Source organism: Pristis pectinata, chromosome 8, assembly GCF_009764475.1.
Source record: "Pristis pectinata isolate sPriPec2 chromosome 8, sPriPec2.1.pri, whole genome shotgun sequence".
Lineage (NCBI taxonomy): Eukaryota > Metazoa > Chordata > Chondrichthyes > Rhinopristiformes > Pristidae > Pristis > Pristis pectinata.
The window spans coordinates 4,485,170-4,508,796 of record NC_067412.1 but is presented as its reverse complement, the minus strand read 5'-3'; the positions used below and the strand labels follow the sequence as shown (position 1 = coordinate 4,508,796).

The 23,627-nt window shown below is 41.1% G+C and overlaps 1 protein-coding gene across 1 annotated transcript in view; it reads right to left on the bottom strand.

The window, feature by feature from the left end:
* lmtk2 (lemur tyrosine kinase 2) overlaps positions 1-20,829 on the bottom strand; it is a 104,212-nt gene extending 83,383 nt beyond the window's left edge. Inside the window, 1 exon segment of the mRNA XM_052021233.1 lies at positions 20,356-20,829. Coding sequence (XP_051877193.1) covers positions 20,356-20,509 — 154 coding nt within the window. The 5' untranslated portion in view covers positions 20,510-20,829.
* Between the last annotated feature and the right edge of the window lie 2,798 nt (positions 20,830-23,627).

Sequence of the window (23,627 nt, the reverse complement as noted above, 5' to 3'; positions counted from 1 at the left end):
AGAGAAATCAAGTTACCCAAAGTTGTAGAATTCAAGAGAGTCTGGAAGTTACTCTCCTTCCACTTGCCCCCTTCCTACTTTTTCCCCCCCTTTCTTTCCAGCAGCCAGCATCAATACTTGATTCATAAAGACCTTCGTCACACATGAACATAGTCATCAATGATAATTCAAAAACAGATCAGGTAGGATGATTAAGTCATTGTCAAGCCTGGTACAGTTCTGAGCAGACTCCAATGTCAATTCTAAAAGTGGTCACTGTATAGCTAAGAATCAAACTGTCAATTTTATATCATTTTTTGACTTTAATCCAAGGACACAGAGTTCACTAATTCAAAATCAAAAACTGCACATGTTGGAAATCTGAAATAAAAACAAAGCTCAGGAAATACTCAGCACACCAGGCTGCATTCTGAGGAGACAAAGACAGAGTTATCATTTTTGGTCAATGACCCTTTATCAGAACTGGAAAAGAGAGAAAACAAGAATATTTGAAGTTGCAAAGAAGGGTCAGCGGGGGAAGAAAACTAGAGGATGTCTGTGATAGTATGAAGGCCAAGGGTCCAGGTGACATAATAATTTCAGAATAGTCAAGTAATAGATGGACAGGGGAGAGAGAGAGCGCGAGAGAATACAAAATAAAACAACATGCCAGAACTGCAAGATGCAGAACGCAGCAGCTGCTGGAAACCTCAAACAAAAGAGAATGTTACAATTACTCAGCAGAACAGGCAGCACCTTTTGAAGAGGGTTAAGGCGGATGATCTTACATCAGAACTAGCCAAATTTGAAACAAACATCTGTTATCTGAAATTGCTAAATTGATGATAGAATCCAAACTGGAAAGTACACAATTTGAGAATGAGCTGCTGTTCTTTGGGCTTCACTGGAACCGTGTAGGAGGCCAAAGTCAGAAAGGGAGTGAGAATTAAGTGACAGGCAACTGGAAGCCCAGGTTACCCTTGTGGACTGAACAGAAGTTTTCTGCAAGGTGATCACCCAATTTATGCTTGATTCGTTGATGTAGATGAGACCACGTCTGAGCACCAAGTGCAATACACTGAAGTGGAAGCGAAGGATTGAGGGTTCTTGGATGACAGGAAGGGAAGAAATAAGAAGGGCAGATGTTGCTTTTCTTATGTGGGAAGGTGCCATGAGGACAGTGGTTGGTGGAGATGGTACAGTGAACTAGGGAACCACAAATGGAACAGTCCCTTTGGCACACTGAAACAGAAGAGGAAAATGTGGTAGAAGTGAGGAGAATATCATTGAAGATGGCAGAAACAACAGAGGATGAGCTACTGAATGCAGAGGTTGGTGGGGTGGAATTCAAGGACAAAGAGGAACCCCCATCCTTGCTCTGGCTGGGAGAAGGGTTGAGAACAGAAGTATGGGAAATAGATGAGAGCCATACCAACTATGGTAGGGAGAAAGCCACAGTTAGGGAAAAAAGAAAACAGAGACACTGATGTTGAAAGCAAAGTCATCTCCCTTAACACAATTTTTCCCCTCTCCACTGGTGCTGCTTGATCCTCTGGGCATTTCCAGCATTCTCTTTTGTATCAGACTTTCAGTAACTGATGTGTTCTGCCTTGCTCAGTTCCACATATAATATATATGTGTGTGTGTATGTATTTTCTCTCTCTAGTTAATAGATGAATAAGGGTAATTAGACAGCTTCGAGTGCCTTGCCTCACTTGGTTAACCTTGGTTTCCACACCATCACAGAAGTGCCTCTTTGTTCTTCTCACCACTCTTCATCTCTGCAATTTAAAGCACACTTGTTTTTCTCCTCCCCCACATTTCCAGTTCCAATTAAGGGTAGAGTATTCCCAAGGTTCACCAACCTCTGAGTAAATAAATTTCTCCTCAAGTTAGTCCTAGACAGCATACCTGCTTATTCTTAAACCCTGACCCTTGGTCCGAGACTCCTCAGTCAGGTAAACATCCTTCTTGTATCTAGCCTTGCATGTCCTTTAAGAATTTTGCAAGTTTCGATGTGATTTTTCATTCTACCAAATTTTATATAGTCTGGGTCTATTCAATCTTTCTTCTTTATGTTGAAAACCCTGTGGAATGCAGATCCATAAGAACATGGCAACCGGTATTTCATAGCGAACAAGAGGATGCGTGGCAACAAGGCTGATAAAAATAAATTTCCCTGATTACTTTTTTAAAAATCGTAGCAAATACCAAGTGGAGAATTAATTTAACCATGAAGATTTTCAGAGGGAACCTCCACCCTTAAAGACTGGCGGCATGGGTCATGTCAGAAGTAAGATTGTAAAAAATCTAGAACAGGAACCAAAGCAGTCTCTCAAAACAGGCCACTTTCAGTTTTAATATACAGTATGCTAGAAGAAAAGATCCACTCACAGAAAGCGATTCTACTTTTAACCACAGGGGTACCTGGGCTTCACAGGCCTCAGAAAACTTGGCAGATTCAGGAAGGGGAGAAGAGATCAATTCCAAAATCCATTATGCTGGTGTTTTTGGGCCAAGAGCAGAAGAGTATCCTCCAGACCAATTAAGTCACCCAATGAACCACAACATTCCCACTCCCTTAAACTCACCCAATGACCACCTAATAGCACATCAACCCATGCTGCCAATCACACCTTCACCCATTTGCAACAATCAAGGGACACCCCACCACCCCAACCCTGCATAATTCCTCACACCTTACTGCCTGTCCTGATTCTTGCTTCTTGCCCAAAAGACTTGTAGCCTATTAGGCTGCTTGTTATTGGGAAGTGAACTTAAAAGAAGCCCTGCGTTAAATTCTGTAGGACTTTTGGCACATATATTCCTTCCAGTTCCCCAGCATCTCAGTTCTCAACCCACCTTCTTTGAGGCACTTGGCAAAAACACTTCTACAATCAACAGTGAAGCCAGAATTTTAGGCAAAATTTACAATTCAATCACACTGGTCAACCTTTTATACACTACAAAGGCACAAAGGTAATTTTGTTGCTATCATTTATTGAACAGTGCAATTTTACATTTGCTTATGGACAACGTACTTTGACTAGGAACATATGGGGGAGGTTCCGTTCCTGGAAATCCTGTCACGATTTTCCATATGCACAGTAGCGTAGTGGTTAGCACGACACTATTACAGTGCCAGCGATCGGGGTTCGATTCCCGTCGCTGTCTGTAAGGAGTCTGTACGTTCTCCTGCGTCTGTGTGGGTTTCCTCCGGGTGCTCCGGTTTCCTCCCACATTCTAAAAGACATACAGGTATGTCAATTTGGGTTTAAAATGGGCAGCACGGACTCGTTGGGCCGGAAGGGCCAGTTACCACACTGTAAATAAAATTTTTTAAAAAATTTAATGACCCCCTTTTGCCAGTGGAAATGCACTCCTATGAATGTTTTCTCTCGTATTAAGCTCTTTGCTTTTTAAAAAAATATCAGTGATGACAGAGCGACCCACTGCTATTATTTAACAGCTGAGGCCAACACTATACTTGGGGAACAGACAGGCTTGTGGATTGGGAAAGGGTTTAGGAAGGGGGATATCAGGAAAAGGGATGGGATTTGAGGACTGTGGTTCATGGTAACAAGGTGGTGTAGAAGGAGTTCAGGGGAGTAATGGGTTAATGGAAGGTGAACTGGTGGAAGTGAAGGCCGAGAGATTACTTTAAGGAGCCGGTGTAAGAGCTGCCCATGGTTACTGTGGCTCCTCACAATGAAATATGCCAGAGGAAATGCCTCGCAGATGAAGAGTGCAGCAGTACTGCACTCTGAGACATCTGTTCACATGCCTTTGAACTGGAGAGGCCATGGAAAAAGGAGGGACTCAGCTGTGACTGCCAACGAAACCGACACAGTGACGTCATATCCAAATCTTATTGCCCCACAGTATTGAGGGTCTTAAAAATAAAAATTGACAAAATTTGTCAGAGTACTACAGCACAGAAACAGTCCCTTCGGCCCATCTATTCCATGCCAACTTGATCTTCTGCCTAGTCCCATCTACCTGCACACATACCATATCCCTCCAAACACTTCCCATCCATGTACCTACCCAAACTTCTTCTGCAAATGTAGAATGAGCTACCAGTGGAAGTGGCTGACAGCTCATTCCACAATTGCACCACCCTCTGAATAAAGAAGTTTCCCCTTAGGTTTAGGGTGAAAGGTAAAATATGTAAGGGGAATCTATGTCCTCTAGTTCTAGTCTCACCCAACCTGAGGGGAAAAAACCTACATGCATTCACCCTATCTATACCCCTCATCATTTTGTATACCTCTATAAGATCTCCCTTCATTCTCCTGCGCTCCAGGGAATAAAGTTCTAACCTATTCAACCTTTCCCTATAACTCAGGTCCTCAAGTCCCGGCAACACCCTTGAAAATTTTCTCTGCACTCTTTCAAGCTTATTGATATGCAACAATACTAACTTCAACATAACATCCCAACTCCTGTACTCAATGTCGATTTACGAAGGCCAAAGTGGCAAAAGCTCTCTTTACAACCATATCCACCTGTGACGCCACTTTCAAGGAACTTATGGACCTGTATTCCCAGGTCCCTCAAGGACTTCTCAATTTTTTAAAAAATATATACTCAGTGCCATGACCAATGAAGGCAAGTATGCCATACGCCTTCTTTACCATCCTATCTATTTGTATTGCAACTTTCAGGGAATTATGGACTTCACTCATTTGCAGTCTTTCCAGTTAGATAATAATCCACCTTTTTTAATTTCTCTTACGAAACTACATGACTTCACACTTCCCCACATGAACCTCCATTTGCCAGGTTTTCACCCACTCAATCTATATCCCATTGCAGAATGAAATCAGAATTAAACATACCAATTATTGTGTGATTGAATAGCTGACAAAAACACTTATTTGCAGAAACAGACAACTTAATTTTCATGACAGTATTAGCCCTTCACTCACACATAAATTTAAGTTATAACAATCCATATCTGCAGAAAATACCTATTTATGTCATTTTATATATAAGGAATTAGTTTTCAACATTTTGACCACTATGTAGCAAGAACAACCCTAAACCACCAACTATGTGGCACCAATTCAGGAATATCTTACTCAAAGCTTTAGACCTAACCAGTTTTATTAAAGAACTTTCCTATGATATCTGAATTAGCTCATCTCCCGTTGGTCATCACAATAGGCCAACGCTCAAATCCAATCCCATGCTTCAGACCTGTAGCAGTTGCACTCTGCACGTCAGAACTGGTAGAAAGCACAGGTACTAATTTATACAGAGACCCAGAATGATAATCTGTGTGTTTGTTCATCCTTGGATCTTTACTGCTAATCAACCATTAGTGCTTAACAAATCACTAAAAATTAGAATCAACTAAAATGATCAACCAGCATTGATCAGTGAATTGAGTATTGATGATACAAAATGGTTATTCCAATTAAATTTTCAATTCCTTTGTTGAAAGCCGTGCACCTCTGGTTATGTACAAATGGGCAGGAAAATACCAACCTTAACAAGCCTGCCCATACACATTCCATGTACACCAATAATCTACTTGACAAATCATGATATCACCTGACATGGGGGAAATAATTCCAAGGCCACTTCAGCTTGAATGATTTACCATTTTTCTGATCATGCATTAAAGTACTTTGTTAAAGAAATTAAACCCCCACATTGAATTTCTCTTCAAGTGTTCTAAATAGACAACACACCTAATTCTCCAGGGATTCCAATGCTGCCAACTAAAATTCTGACTCCAGGTCAGATCTGGAGAATTCTACTACACCAACAAATACTTTCACAAATGTATCAAAATTCCCTTGGCAATTCACTTATTCCTTTCAACATTAATGCGGCTTATAGTTCTATGTGTTCTATGGTTCTATGTCATATGGTTCTTATGTTCTATGGTTCTTATTGTTTTGAGCTTCCATGTTGCACTGTCATTTCAATAAATCGTGATATTAATATCATCTGAATTTTTGATTACTCTTCACCACACAATTTCATCTTCTTTAGCTTAATAAAATTTCAAATATTATATCAACTTTGGCCTTTACAAATGTGCACATTTCTTTAACCCTTCAGCAACTATGTTGGGATTTCACAAACACCTTGTACCTAATTTTAATCTTACTACCCATTATCAAGAGGCTGAAAAGCAGCAGAAACCATCCAGCCCAGCCAACCAAAAATAGCAAGGACTGCAATCTGAGTTTGTATTCAAAACATCCAAAAATACAAACAAGGCACACGTTGCTGTGAAGGGAGGGTGTCACAGGCCATTAGAATACATAGTTAATTCAGTCAACCCATATTTACAACTCTGCTTGAAGACAATTTTGTAGCTTCATGCAAATTATTTTATTCAAAGGACACAAGACAGACGCAAGAGATCTGAATGAGAAGATAAGGATTTAAAAATTTGTAGCCACAATAGGTCAGCCTGCACTGCAATGACCCAGAATGTTAGAACACAAGCAGAAAGTGAAAGGAGGTTAGATCACAGGAGAGATTGTTATCTCCAAATGTTTTTTCACATGGCAAAGGATACTTCAGTAGTTGAGGTCAGTCAGAGTTGGTGTTAGTCAATACTATGCTAAAATTACCTATTTCTGCTGCCAATATGTTAGAAGAAAATGGAAAGTATATCCTTCCAAAAACTGTTCAAATATAGTAACAAAAAATCATTCTCCTTGCCTTCTCTAAAAGTTTGAATCCCTTACTGCACAGTTAAATGGAGTCACCGAAATCAGAAGTTTGCTAATCTGATTTCCATTCTTTGAAAGGGCCAATGAACTTCTATTTTGCAAAAGAAAATAGCTAAACAGCAGAGCAGAGCTGATGGGCCAAATGGCCTAATTCTAGTCCTACACCTTGTGGTCTTATGAACAGAACAGAAACAAATGGCACTTCAAAAAAAATGTTATATAGTGTAAGATTTTGTTGAAGTTTGACTTGTAATAACTTAATTCCAAATATCAGTGAAAACAGTGGAATACAGAGTTTACAAAAATCAAACATACATCAAAACCAGAATTAGGACATATCTGCATATTTAAATATTTATTTTAATTTGAACTTCAGTAACTTAATTAGAAACATGTTGTTATTTTCTTATTTCAAGTATTATTTATGAATCACTTATGACATGCAATTAAAATCCACCCTACAAGCAGAGACATACCATTTTTTTTTAAATGGACAGAAGTCAAATTGGAGGTCTCGCTGTACCATGAGTTTGCAGGATGAAGCCTGCTGTACCAGTGATTTTATTCAGACCATCCAGGATCACAAGACAAAGGAGCAGAAGTGGGCCATTCGGCCCATCGAGTCTGCTCCACTACCTCATCATGAGCTAAACTAAACTATTCCCATCTAGCCCCAATTCCCGGCCTTTTCCCCATACCCCTTGATACCTTGACTAATTAGATGTTAGAAAACATCAAACAATAGTATTAACTATCTTCCTGGGCTTCAAGATTGTTTCTAGTTGAATACTTTCACATAAAAAGTATATAATTTGTACTCGTTAAGAAAAATATTACTACTTGGTATGGTCACTCAAAGTGTACAGACTAAGGTTTTTGAAATTTCAATTTTCATAGTATTTGACAACACTACTTTCAAATTAGTTGAAGAGTTAGGTCAATGGAAGCCTCAATTGCAAGATACAGCCAAAAGGCAAATATGGAAATGAAGACATTTCTGCCAAAGGAGTGATCTTCCTGATCTTAATCATTGATGAGCCAGTGAACAATTTAAAATCTAATAGAATTATTAGTAAACAAAGTCATGACTTTAGAAACTTTTTAAGAAAGTATTAAAAATGGACAGCCTGGCAGCAGAGACTGTTCATAACGTTTATGGGCACAATCAAAAATATACAAGACACAAGGTAACATGAACTACTTCCTTGAGTAGTGCACAGCCTTATGTAATCAGACAGACCAGATCCCATTAATTTTTAAATTTACTTGCCTTGGGAAATTTCTTTTTAAATAAAATCAGTGCTGGTGGGGTAGGAACAGTTTTCCCACTTTTGGCACCATATCAAGCATTCACAAGTCAGATTTAGCATTAGCTTGGTTACCTTTCTTAAATAATTCCCTCTTACTGGACTTTAATTGCATTACCTCAGTGGGAATTTGTCTATTTTATATTGTTGGTATTGATTTAACTTTTTGCATTTTACCTGGAGCAAGATATTGTAGGCATAGGATCATATGAAATTAAGAAATGATTTTTAGATTGAAGCAACACTCACATTCCTGTCCATCTATGGCTGTACTATGCATCCTTGAGAGCAGTAAATGTTTAAATTAAATTCAAATTTTATCTTTTGAAATGTATAAAACTAGCTTCAAATTGTGTACATTTCTCAACTAAAATGTGTAGGTCAGAATGAAGACAGAGTCAAATTACTTTAAAACAAAAAAAAGACAGTATTTCTCCTTTTGTATTAACTAGCACATGAAATATACATGGAGCATAATTATCCCTTCAGTCTCATGGCTCATGTAAATTTCTGTACAATTTATCTCACCGTCTAGAAACTGCCTCAATTTCTGACTGAAAATTCCTGGCCAAGAGCCCCACCTAAAATTAGTCACCCTGACATTAGCATTCCTGAGAGGGGTGTTTGTTGCCAAAGCATACCTCATATCCGATTCAGCTTCACTTGCTTCGAGTTACTTGTCCTGAATTAGGTAATAGGAGTTAATTTGTAGATTCTTTTGAGATTAATACTGCGGTTACTGGTTCTGAATTGGAACAATGGTGTCTTTGTGAACAACTGCAACGGATCACAATTGTGGTTGTCATCTAGTTAGTCCTTAATTCTACAAATATTCTGATTGTACCAGATCTGGAGTTGAGGTTTGTATTATTAAACTAATTTTTCTTTGGGGAAGTATAAAATGAGCAGACGGCAGGAAAGTATTTTTATTTCATTACCGATTTCTCTTATGGAACAAGTTTATGACTTGTCCTTCACTGCTTCATCCTATCCTGATATCCATTCACCTGGTACTATAGAACTGGTTTCATTTTATTAACTTCATCTTCAGTCCGGCACAAATAGAATCCCAAGTTGTTGTTTCTCAAGCTTTGCTAAATAGATAGTACAGGGAATTAGCGTTTCGTGAACAGGTATATTTCTACACTGGGTGATTTTCCGCACCGTTGAGTAGATGCCAGTGTTGCACCTGTAGTGAAACAGTTTGGCTAAAGACAAGGCTGGTTCTGGAACACAGGCTTTTTGGTATAACAACTAGGATACTGTCTGGTCCCAAAGCTTCTGCGATACCCAGTGTTCTCAAGCACTTCTTGATATCATGCAAAGTGAATCAAGATGGACCGAGATGAGCTTCTAGGCCCCAGGAGGAAGCAGAGATGGACCACATATTGAATCCTATCATTGTTGACGATGTGATGTCCTCTGAGGCTCTTCCTCTCATTAGCTTATTACCACCACTGATGACTAGAAGTGGTAGGAGGAGAGCTACGATCGAAGCCATTGATTGTGAGATCACGTTGCTCAGTCTATTGCATACTGTTCAGTGTGCACATAGCCTTGGATTGCAGCTTCACCAGGTTGGAACCCAACCTAGTGAGGCTTAATGCAGATTAGTGGAACAACACCCCATATTCAGTCTTGGTAGTCTCCAACCTGAAGGCATCAATATCGGTTTCTCTAACTTCCAGTAACCACTCCCCCCGCTCCCTCCCACCCATTTTTGGTTTTCCCTTACCCCTCTGGCCCCTTCACTTTCCCTTCCCCCACCCTCACGACCTGCCCATTACCCACACCTTTCTCCCTCTGGTTCCCTACCTCCTTCCCTTTATTCCGTAATCCATTGTCCTCTCCTATCAAATTCCATCTTGTTCAACCCTTTGCCTCTTCCACCTATCACCTCCCAGCTTCTCACATCATTGCCACTCCCCCCCACCTTCGCCCTTCATCTGGATTCACCTATCACCCACCTGCTCGTGCTTCTCCCACCATCCTTTTATTCTGGCTTCTGCCCCCTTTCCAGTCCTGATGAAGGGTGCTGGCCCGAAATGTCAACTGTCAATTTCCCTTCATCGATGCTGCCTGACCTGCTGAGTTCCTCCAGCATTTTGTGTGTGTTAGAACCCAATTAGTTGGCCTGGTATTTCTCCCAACATATACTTCAATGCACTCCTCCTTGAGCAAGGGTATATCCCTGGTTTTATCATAATGTGAGGGTACTGCAAGGCCAGATTATAGATTGTACTAGTGTACATTTTTGCTGGTGCTGATGGACCACAGTGCCTGAACTGCAGATCTTTCTCTATCTATTTCACACAACTGCAGTGCCACACAATACCGAGGATTGTCTTTGGTGTGACTGCGCATTGATGACTTCTACTATTCTTGTCAAGGATAAATGCATTTGCCACAGGTAAACCAGAATGGTTACAGCACAAGAGGTGGCCATTCGCCCCATCAGGTCAAAACAGGCTCTATGAAAGAACAACCCAGCTAGCTCTAATACAACAGCCTCAAGGAAATGGTGGGGAAGGAGGGAGTGGGTATGCAGATTTCTGAACAGTCCATGAACACTACCTCATTATTCCTCTTTTGCACTACTTATTTTTGTAACTTATAGTAATTTTTATGTCTTAGACTGTACTGCTGACACAAAACAACAAATTTCACAACATATGTCAGTGATAATAAACCTGATTCAGAACTTTAAGCTGCAACCTACTCAATGTTCATTACATTGGCAAATTCTGGTCTTGGTTCCAACAGGAATACTGCATCCAATCTTTTCAGCATGGATGTCAAGGTTTAATGAGTTCACAAAAGAGACCAGAAAAGCTGGAATTGTTCTACTGCAAGATTGAAGGCCATGGCATATGGATAGAAATTAGTTCAGTAACAGGAAATAGACTTAAAATGTACAGATTGTTCTAACACTGGAGGGAAGAGTACAGGGGAGTAACTAGAAAGTGAGATTAGGACCCCTGGTTCTCTTAATGCATGTTAATAATTTGGAGTTTGGTATACAGGTCACAATTTCCAAGTGTATAGATGACAAAACTTGAAAGGTGTATGAACTGTGAAGAGGAAAGTAATAGACTTCAAGGAGAAATAGGCAGGCTGGTGGATTGGTGGTAGATTAAATTTAATGCTGAGAAAAATGTTACATTTTGGTAGCATAGAGATAAAAACTGGAGCACACGATTCTAAAAGGGGTATAAGAAGCAGATCTAGGAGTATATGTGCAAAGTTTGTAGAAAGTTTGTTAAAAAAAAAGACAAAATATGGTATTGTATTCCTTGGAATAGAAGAGGCCACCGTGAGATCTGATGGAGATATTTTAAATTATGAAGAGTAGGGACAGAGTAGAGAGAAATTATTCCTATTGGCAAAGGGGTCAAGACATGAAGGTCACTGACAAAATAATTAGAAGTGGAAAGAGGGCTTTCATTCTACAAAAAAAGCATGGTGGTTTAGGTCCGAAATGTACTGCCAGGAATATTAGAGTTAGTTTCAAAATGGATAAGTAAAGAATGTGCAGAACTATGGGATGGTGGGAAGAGAAGGGAATGGGACTAGCTAAATCATTCCTGGTTTGATGGGCTGATTGCAGCTGGAAAGAGCTCAATCATTCTGAGATACAGAGGAGCAATGAAGGAGAGAGTTAATAAAAGATGTTACAAGTAATAAAAAGGCTTTGATGGCATTAAAAAAAATGTTTCCAACAAGAGAACACAGCTTTAAAGTCACCTGCAAAAGAAATTAGGAGACGATGTTAAAAAAAAAGCAGGTTGTGATCAGTTGAAGCACTCTGCCAGATGAGCAGCGATAGAAAATGCATTAATAATTTAAAAGAAATTGTATGCACATTTGAAGCTTAAACATTTACAGTGCTGTGAGGAAAGGGTAAGGAGAATGGGACTAGCTCTTTGAAAACATCAATGAAGACAAAATGCTATATCATTCTTTGAATGTGACAGTTAATTGAAAGAGAGATAGCGATGCAAACAAGGAGGAAAACTGCTTTACTTGCTTTCCCTTCTGCTTTCAACAACTCCTACTTTTGACCTATTACCCGCCTACAGAAAGAATTCATGCTATTGCTTTGTCAGCTGAGCTCTGGTCAATTTACACCTCCTCGTTCAAAGAACACAATCCTATGCTGATTTGGAAGCTTTCATATCTTGCAGCATAATCACCAAGAACTAACATGCCAAATCTCAGCATAATAAACCACAAGGGCATTGTTCCTCCTGATACCACATATCAGGAGGAACAATGCCTTATACTGTGGGTTAAGTACCTGATATTTGTGGGTTAATAAGAACAAGTGAAAATATAGTATGAGTAGCTCAGTAAAAGAGCAAGGAAGTAAACCATTGCTGTCAGCTAAGTGAGCACTCTCACCTTCAAGTCAGAAATTTCCAATTTCAAGTCCCATTCCAGAAACTTGAACATAAAAATCTGGTGAAGTACAAGGGAGTCACTGGTATTACCTTTCTGCAATGCATTAAACTGATGCTCCATCAGCTTCATCAGATGTATGAAAAATGATAGCATGGCATTACAGGTCCTCCCCAGCTTACAAATGCCTGGCTTATATGCAGCCCCTACACATGAACAGGCATTTGGGAGACTGAAGGTATGGATTTGCTGGCTGCTGCAGGAATCTTCTGCCATGTGGGAACTCTGTTCGCGGCCACATTACCAATTTGCAAACCATTTGGGTTACGAACGGTTCACAGGAACAGACCCCTACTCTAACTGGTGATGACCTGTATTTTGAACAGGCCAATATTTAATCCTTGATCCACACAATGAAAACAGATTAGCTGGTGATTATCACATTGCTGTTTGACAAAGTAAATAAAATTTGTCTTATGGGTGTTGTAACTGCGAAGCCATCTATTAAAGCTTTTAAACCATGTGGTCTCAAGACAAAAGTGACATTGTAGAAGAACGGAGACAAGAGATTCTGCAGATGCTGGAATCTGGAGCAACACACACAAGATGCTGGAGGAACTCAGCAGGCCAGGTAGCATCTATGGAGGGAAATAAACAGTCAACATTTCAGGACTGAAGAAGGGTTTCACTACAACAGGTCTACAGCGGACGCAATCTCATTGGCTCTCCATTCGGCTTTGGATCACCCAGACGACATACGTCAGGCTGCTGTTTATCAATTACAACTCAGCATTCAACACAATCATCCCCTCAGTACTAATCAACAAGCTTCAAAACCTGGGCCTCTGTATCTCCCTCTGCAACTGGATCCTCAACTTCCTTATCGGGAGACTACAATCAGTGCGGATCAGTAGTAACATCTCCTCCTCGCTAACAATGAACACAGGCGCACCTCAAGGATGCGTGCTTAGCCCACTGCTCTACTCTCTCTACGCTCATGACTGTGTGTCTAGGCACAGCTCAAAAGCCATCTATAAATTCACTGACGACACCACTGTTGTTGGCAGAATCTCAGATGGCGATGAAGAGGCTTGCAGGAGTGAGATAGATCGACTGGTTGAGTGGTGTCCCAACAACAACCATGCACTCATCAGCAGCAAGACCAAGGAACTGATTGTGGACTTCAGGAAGGGGAGGTCAGGAGAACACACACCAGTATTCATTGTGGGGTAAGCAGTGGAAAGGGTGAGCAGCTTCAAGTCCCTGGGCATCAACATCTCAGAGGATCCATCTTGGGCCCAACATTGATGCAATCATGAAGGCAGCACGCCAGCGGCTCTACTTCATGAGAAGTTTGAGGAGAGTTGGTATGTCAAAGACTCTTACAAAATTCTACAGATGTACAGAGGAGAGCATTCTGACTGGTTGCATCACAGCCTGGTATGGAGGCTCCAATGTGCAGGATCCTAAGAGGCTACAGAGGGTTGTAGATTCAGCCAGCTCCATCACGGACACAACCCCCATCGCCATCGAGAACATCTTCAGGAGGCGGTGCCTCAAGAAGGCAGCACCTCAAGGCGGCAGCATCCATCATGAAGGATCCTCACCACCCGAGACACGCCCTCTTCACGTTACTACCATTGGGGAGGAGGTTCAGGCGCCTGAAGACTCACACTCAACATTTCAGGAACAGCTTCTTCCCCTCCGCCATCAGATTTCTGAAAGGTCCATGAATCCATGAACACTACCTCATTATTCCTCTTTTGCACTATTTTTGTAATACATAGTAATTTTTAATGTCTTGCACCGTAATGCTACCGCAAAACAACAAATTTCACGACATACATCAGTGATAATAAACCTGATTCTGAAATGTTGACTGTTTATTTCCCTCCATAGATGCTGCCTGACCTGCTGAGTTCCTCCAGCATTTTGTGTATGTTGTTATTGTGGAAGGACAATATTTGGAAGTTCAAAATAATACATAGGCAATAAATATCATGTAACACAAAGATTGGACATACAACCCGTCTCCAGGTAACAAACAGATTCAGTTTTTACAGACATCCATGTCAATTTTATCCACAAATTGGAAAATACACAAAAATCATTTGATATGGTAATCATACCTCCACAGTATTGTATTGGAAAGCACATAAGACAGATAAGAAAGAACAATTACTAAAAGTGGAGAGAGGGGAAACTAGTTCTGCTGTTTGTAGCAACAAACAAAAATATGTATGCAAGACTTTAATAACATAATGGGAGCTCATTCATATGTAGGATTGTCTATATGTCAGGTGTTCACAACCCAGGGACAACTTGTAAAAACAACACTTGTGCTGGATGACTGGTATGAAAACTGTTAGCAACATTTAAATCAAGAAAACGCTTTCAATCACCACATATGAAAGACTTACAGCAGTCACAAATTAATAGATGACATTGGCAATTTTTTTCTAACAACTCCATCCTTTTTCCTGCATCACAAAGCAACCTTTATTGGCATAGCAATTAACCTACTATAAAATAAATAGGTACAACTAGGTGCCACTCCCCATTTGGTCACATTAAAATACCTTGTGACCCAAAATTCCACAACATGTTGGCTTTAGACATTAAAAAAATATATAAACAAACAAAATATTTTAGACTGTAATGACACTTCAGTTAATTATATCTAATGCAATAACAGATATTTATCTACATTCCTAATATTCATGGACTAAAACAGAATTTGTGCTGGAAAAACAGAATTTATGGAACTTTTGAACTCCACTCATTTGCTACATCTGTGAAATGCTGCCCAGAAAATCTAGTGTAAGATCCTAGCTTTTTCAGCTATATCGGTACATCATGGAGCATATTCTGCCTGGAGGTTGGTGACCAGTGGTGTTCCACGGAGATCTGTTCTGGGACCCCTGCTCTTTGTGATTTTTATAAATGACTTGGATGAGGATATGGAAGGGTGGGTTAGTAAGTTTGCTGACGACATGAAGGTTGGTGGTGTTGTGGACAGTGTAGAAGGTTGCTGTAGATTACAACAGGACATTGATAGGATGCAGACCTGGGCTGAGGAGCAGCAGATGGAGTTTAAACCAGAAAACTGAAGTGATACACTTTGGAAGATCAAATTTGAAGGTTAATGGCAGGGCTCTTAGCAGTGTGGGGGAACAGAGGGATCTTGGGGTCAACGTCCATAGATCCCTTAAGGTTGCTGCGCAGGTCGATAAGGTTGTTAAGAAGGCTTATGGTGCATTGGCCTTCATTAGTTGGGGTATTGAGTTCAAGAGCCGCAAGGTAATGTTGCATTTCTATAGAACTCTGGTTAGACCATACTTGGGAGTATGGTGTTCAGTTCTGTTCGCCTCCTTATAGGAAGGATGTGGAAGCTTTAGAGGGTGCAGAGGAGATTTACCAGAATGCTACCTAGATGGAGAGGATAGGTTGAATGAGCTAGGGCTTTTCTCTCTGGAGAAGAGGAGGATAAGAGGTGACTTGATAGAGGTGTACAAGATGATAAGAGGCATTGATCAAGTGGACAGTCAGAGACTTTTTCCCAGGGCAAAAATAGGCATAATTTTAAGGTCATTAGAGGAAGGTATAAGGGGGATGTCAGAGGTAAGGTTTTGCTTCTTTTTAAAAAAAACAGAGTAGTGGGTGCATGGAATGCACTGCCGGCAGAGGTTGTGGGGGCAGATACATCAGGTACATTTCAGATATTCTTAGATAGCCACGAATGATAGATAAATGGAGATCTACATGGGAGGGAAGGATTAGATAGATATTAGAGCAGGATAAAATGTCGGCACAACATCATGGGCCAAAGGGCCTGTACTGTGCTGTAATATTCTAGGTTCTTTCAACAGTAAACCAGGAAGTTGGGCAGGAGAAGAGTATTACACTAATATCCTGCAATACACTGAAAATGACATCAGGAGTAATCGTTTCAGATCAGCCATGATCTTAATGAACAGCGGAACAGGCTCGACGGGCCAGTTGGCCTACTCCTGCTCCTATTTCTTATGTTCTTATGTTCACAGAACATGAATCTGGCCCGCATTACATGGCAAACACTGAACAATGCATTCAGGACTGATAAAACAAGTTAATGATAATTAATTGGTAACAAAATATTGCAATTAATTTTCCTCCTCCACAGCAGTATCATTAAAACAAAGCACTGCAAGAGGGCAGATGAGATGGATTTACTTGTGACATTTAGTTAGGCAAAAATTATTCTTCACTCATCAAATGGACAAAGGAAATTAAGAGAATCTTGCCTCTCTCAGGGTATCCCAAAGGACTTTCAGGGCAATGAAGTAATAGCTGTTCAGACTACATTTAAAGCCAAACAAAGGATTTCATCGTGAGCAACTATCATGGCGTGGAGCTCAATTATGTAGGCCATTGCTGATCCATGGTTAATACAGAAACAGCACATTTTAGAAAACTGAACTTCAGGAGCACAGGATCTCTACACTCGAGCAACAATTGAAGCAGAGAAAATGAGGTTTATCTGTTATCTGATCTCCAGAAGATGGGAACAAAAGGTAGTGGCAAAGAGTTCAAGAGAAAAGTGAGGCACTTACAGCACAAGAGGACATGAAGTCAACAGCAACTTGACACCCAATGACTGACTCATACCATCCATACACTGTTTGACAAATAGGAGGCTAATCATTAGCCAGCAAAGTAGCCCTGAGCAAAATCATGTCAATGGCAAGTCAGGATACCAAAGAGGGATAGATGCTAGGCAGATGATTCACAAAAATAGAAGAAAAATAGTATTTTGAATGTTTTAGATTGAGATACAGATTTAAGGACATGGATGAACCGATTAGGGTGGAGAGACAGAAGAAGAGCAGTAACAGGAGCACAGTATGAATAGAAGCAATGCCATTTTGAGAGAATAAATAATGCTAAGAGGATGCAATATGGCAGAATTTCTTGAGAGATGTTGAGCATGAATGCTTAGCAGTACTATGAAGAAAAGTTGGATTAAATATTTGAAACAATAAGGAAGATACAGTGTTATCCAAAACTGGGAGAGGCAGTGGGATACTTTTGAATTGTTGGGAAAAAGGTAGCTTTACCAATTGGGCAAGAAGCTCCTTGTATATTGCAAACTTCATAATATTAAAGTTAAGAACAATGGAAATTTTGTATCAAAAAAGTATGCATCATCACTTATGTAATAAAAAAATTAGATTTGTTTTGAATAAAGTACATCTTCACCTTCCACTGATAAACAACAATGATGGGCAAGTTCAACAATATCAAAATATTGTTAGCAGAGGTTAGATAATAGAGAAGGAACTGGAATAAACAAGATGCCCTCAGTTATTCATACAGGCAACTGCAACCTTTCATTAAAACAAAAATGAATAAAACTGCAGATACTGGAAATCTGAAATAAAAAGTCAACATTTTGTGTCAAGTCCTTCATCTGGACCAGATGAAGACCACCCATTTCCATCCATAGATGCAGCCTGACCCGCTGAGTTCCTCCAGCATCTTGTGTTGCTCCAGAGCTGCAGGGAATACCAGGCAAATCAGGTAGTGTCAATGCAGAGGAAAAAGTTAAAAATTACAGATGAATAACTTACAGCAGAACTGGCCCGTCGATACAAAAGTGAGTTACCTCAAATTATTGAATTCAAGTCTGGAAGGCTTGAACTTACACTAGGCCTCATTATAACAGAGCGGAGTCCACAGTCAAATAGATCAGAGTGAGAGGCAACTAGATGCTCAGGGATGCCCCTGTGGATTGAACGCAGGTGCTGCACAAAGCAGTCACTCAACATATTCTCCAAAACAGAGAAGATTGCATTGCAAGTACCAGATGCAATACATAGATTGGAAGTGATGCAAGTTAGTTGCAGCTTCACCTGAAAGAACTGTTTGAGTCCTTGGATGGCGGGAAGGGGTGAGGTGAAAGGAAAATTGCACAGGAAATTGCTAAGAAAGGGAGTAGTTGGTAGAGCTGGAAGAGCAGACCAGAAAGTTGTGAGGGGAAAAGAGGAATCTTACTGAAGGCAATAGAAATTACAAAGGATGATCCAAAGGCTGGTGGGGTGGAATCCACGGCAAAAGCCGACTGTGCAATTCCCTCCATAGATGCTGCCTGACCTACCGGGTTCCTCCAGCATCTTGTTTGAATGCTATCCTTGCTCTTTCTGGGAGGGGAGGGGATGAGAGCAGAGGTGCGGGAAATAAATGACATCAAAGGCTCTGCCCACTTTGGCAGCGGGGCAGCCACAGTTAAGGAAGACGAGACGAGTGGAGAGTATCATCATTAGAACACAAGACAAACAGAAGAAAGTAGGAGCAAGATTAGACTACCTGGCTCCTTAAGTGTGCCCCACCATTCAATACAATCATGGCTGATATGTCTCAGACCTCAACTCCTCTTCTGAGCCAGTTCCCCATAGCTATCAATTCTCAGATTTTTTTTTCTAAATTTCCCTACTTTTTTTTTTAAATACTTCCAATTATCTGGCCTCCACAATCCTCCAGGCTAGAGAACTGCCGTTCTTTGCAAGATACCATAAAGACACGTTCTTTGCAAGATACCATAAAGACAGGGGTAGTTGGAGAATGGTATGGAATCCTTAGGCGGTATATGTGGAAGTATAGCCCTGGCAATCTGTAGGCTTGTTATGCTAATTTATCTCCCAAGATATTCCCTATGTTCCATCCATCCCTCCTTCTTTGCATCTTAAAGTTAACTTGTTTGCTTTCTTTCCCAGTTCTGATAAAAAGGTCAACCTGAAATGTTAACTCAGTTTCTCCATCCACAGATGCTGTCTGAAATGTTGAACGTTTCCAGCATTTTCTATCTTTATGACAACAGCAATTAAGCTCAACACAGAAATCTCAACCACCTACAAGAAGGATACGACAAATCACATTCAAGCTGCTAACTCATTCACAATTAAAAAATATTCCAGAATCAAACTGAGATTTGGATTTAGCTAATGGCTTAAATCACAATATAAATCTTCGATGTAACTCAGCCACTGTGCAATATAGAACAGGTAGCATTTTTTGAGCTGCATATTTTTTTCTACACCTTAACAAAACTTTGACACAACTACAGTATACTCAGCTTGAAGTCTTCAAAAAAGGTTATAGAATTTAATGCTGCTGTTAATCTTAAATCAAATGCTACAATTCTGAGATCTCATTGTTTCATATTCAAGATAATTTTACTAGATGGCAGGCAGTCACTTTTAATGACAGGTACTTGGATATTAAAAATAAGTATCAGTCCTACAGCGATGTGAATCAGCGATTATTTTTAACAATGCAACAAGCGCATTATATGCCTATGTAACAATAGTACCTATTTTTCTAAAGTACTTCATTACCTGTAAAGCACTGTGCATCCCAAGAGGGCCATGAAAGGCACTATACAAATGCAAGTCATTCCTTTTTAACACTATGATTCACACGTTTATGCTGTAGCCTAAAATAAAATGAGAAAATGCTCAACAGGCTAATGTTGACTATTTCATTCTCCACAGATGTTACCTGATAAGCTGAGTGTTTCCAGCAATTTTTTTTTGACAGATTTCAAGCACTGACAGTATTCTGTATTTGCAAGATTTCTCTTCACCCCCACTCCCACCTAAATTTATTCAGAGAACGTGGGTGTCACTGAAAGTGAGGCAGCATTGCCCATCCCTGAATGGTTTGTCAGGCCACTGGGTCTATGGTCACATCTAGCCCAGACCAGGTTCAGAAATTCTGATTTCTTTTCCTGAAGCAATGAACCAGTTGCAGTTTCACCACAATCCAGTGGTTTCAATAACAATTACTGATCAAGGCTTACACCACGTGTGTTAAATATTTGAAACGCATTCGATTTTTTTTATTTGTTGCAGGGTTAAAATTTTGCCTAGGGTACAGTAATATTGTTTTGCACAGCGGAAAAGCGGCAGCATTTTCAGATGCCGATGCACACTGACCTGCACCTGTTTGCGGAAGTGGAGCACCTTGGACACTGCGCAGTGCCAGCAGCAGGAGGAGGATGCCGGCGTACACCGCCATGCTCGGCCACGGCTCCACCGCCGTCAAGGACTGCCGACTGGCGGCATTTATACGGACTGGCCGGCCTCCCATTCGATCCGAGAGGCCGCTAACAACACACCGCTGCCCGCCTCTACACACGGCGCTGTCCGCCGTCGCCGCTTTTCTTCCTGATTTTCCGGCAACAAATGGTGACTGGCGCCGGCCCGCCGAAGCTCATCCTTCCTCACAGGCCCCGATCCCAGCTCCGCGCCGATATCCCTCTCAAATCGTGGCTCGCAAGCACAACTCTGCCATCGGCTGACTGCGTGGACATTTTCCTGGCGGCGATGGCAATTTTCTGGGCGCTTTCGCTAGCGACGCGGCTGCCCTCTCACTGCTTTTCCCACAGCCGCCATGATGCGTCAGAAGCAAACGCGTCCCGCCCCCACCGCCGTGATGGACGACATCGCTTAACCAATCGCACGTCGCCCTGACCGGCGGGTACGAGCCAATCAGCGCCCGGGGTGGAGCCATAAGTAGGCGGGTTTTCCGGCCTGAAGGTGGTGATGGACGGGCTCGCTCTTACGTCATTCGCTTAGCAACCAGGAGAGGTCGTGAAAGAGCTCAGGCCCTCGAAATGCGTTGCTAGGGGCCACCTCTGATTTTAATGCTGATCTTCTTTTCTTTAATGGTTAGTGAAAACTTTAACATGAATCAGCCAATTGCACCAGAATACAGCTACAGGTGATCATGAGCCTCGAGTTCGTGGTCATCTGAGTCCAGACCCGAAGCGCTGACTGTTTATTTCCCTCCATAGATACTGCCTGACCTGCTGAGTTTCTCCAGCATGAGCCAACAGTTGCCTGTCTATTTAATTTTCAACCTCAGTCCTACATGGACTTAAGTCTTTGGTTCTTATATCGTTCCAACCAAGCCCAACATAAGCTCCAGGAACAGCGTCTGATCTACCGAATAGCCAGGTTATAGCTCTCAGGACTCAGCATTGAATTCAACAATTTCAGATAACCCAGCCTTTCAGGTTTGTATGAGGACTGTTATGACAAAAGTTCATTGAGCTGTAATGTTAGTTCAGTTTTTCTCTCTTCAGTGATGCTGCCCAACCTGCTGGGTATTTCCAGCATTTTCCTAAATTTCAGTTTACCAGCAACTGCAGTCTTTCTCTGAGCTCTCACATTATTTATTTTTCTCTTTTCTGGCCGCTTTCATCTCCTGTTTGCATCTAACCAGGCAGATCATCTGCAATAACTTTCACCATCCTCCGTCAATTAGCGACATCATTATTTTCATTCTCACTTGGTCTCCGCCCATTCACCGACATTCCATTTGTATCCACCCTTCAACCTTCTCTGCAACTTAAAACATGCTTATTTTCTCATTTTTGCTGGATGGATCTGGTCATTAATTCTGTTTCTCTCTCCACAGACCCTGCCTGTGTTGATGAATATTTCTCACATTTTCTATTTTTAATCGCAAGTATTTAATGGCAGTCATTCCTGTTCATAGAAAATCTGTTGGGACAGAAGGCAGTTTTCGTCTCATCGTAATAAAAGCAGAAAATGCTGGAAATACTTTGCAAGGGGTCTTCAGCCTAAAACATTAACTCTGTTTCTCTTCTCACAAATACAGCCCGACCTGCTATTTCCATCATTTTGTGTTTTTATTTTAGATTTCCAGCATCTGCAGTTTGATTGATTTTCACTATCAGACCCATAATGCCAGCTTTTTGAAAGAACCTTCCGATCAGTCCCAATTCCCCCACTCTCTTCCTCATGGCTGTTTTTTTTCTATTCTATACATCCAATTTCCTTTTAAATGCTCCCCTTGAATGTGCTTCCACCACCCTTCTGAACAGCACATTCCAATCTAAGAGCTTGCTGCTAAAACAATTTCTTACCTTGGATGGCTGGCATTTTTTTCAACTATTTTAAATCTGTATCCTCCAATTACTAACCCTCCAGCCAATGGGGAAAAAAAATCTCCATCTCTATCAAAAAAACATAGATTTAACACGATCAAAAATCTCAACACACATAAAATGCTGGAGGAACAGGTCACTCAGCATCTATGGAGGGATCCTTCATCAGGACTCAATCAGTAGGGGAAGGGAGGGTGGAGGTAGGGACAGAGGCTGGAAGGTAACGTGGAAACAAGAGGCTGCTGGAAACATGTAAGGAAGATGATGTGGAACCAGATAAGGGAGGGATGATGGGCAGATGGAGCCAGTTGCAGCATATTCCACCTGGGTAGTCTACAACACAATGATACGAACATTGAATTTTTCACCTTCAGGTAACCCAACCTCCCTTTGCTCCTTTCTCTCTCCTTCTGATCCCCCCTGCCCAAGGTTCTTTCCCCTCCCTCACCTGGCTCTATTTGCCTATCTCTCACACGCTCCTTCTGGTTCTCCTACCCCCTCCCCCAACTACGAGATAGATGGTACATGTGGGGAGTATATTTCATAGAGTTATACAGCATGGAAACAGGCCCTTTGCCCCAACTCGTCCACACTGACCAAGGTGCCTTCCTGAGCTAGTCCCATTTGGCCCATATCCCTCTAAACACTTCCTATCTGTGTACCTGTCCAAATGGCTTCTAAATGTCGTAATTTTATCCACTTCTATTACTTTCTCAGGAAGCTAGCTCGATATACCCACAACTCCCTGTGTGAAAAACCTGATCCTCAGGTCCCCTTTAAATCTTTCCCCTCTCACCTTAAACCTATGCCCTCTGGTTTCCAACTCCCCTACCCTGGCAAAAATACTATGACCGCCCACCTTATCTATGCCCCTCATGATTTTATAAACCTCTATAAGGTCACCTCTCAGCCTCCTTCACTCCAGGGGAAACAGTCCCAGCCTATCTGGTCTCTCCTTATAACTCGAGCCCTCCAGTCCTGGCTGGTCAAGAACTATGGAGCAAAATATGGGGTAGCACATTTAGGACTGAAATGGGGAGAAATTTCTTCACTTAAAGGAAGGTGAATCTTTGGAATTCCCAAAGGGGAGGAATATGAGGCTTAGTCATTGATTGCACAAAACAAACAGTGATAGATTTCCAGATATTGGAGAAATTAAATGATATGAGAATAAGGCAGTATAATGATGCTTGAGGTAGATCCTCAGCCATAATCTTGTTGAATGGTGGAATCGGCTTGAAGAGCTGATCCCTGCTCCTGTTTCTTATGTTTATACTCAATGGAGATTAATCA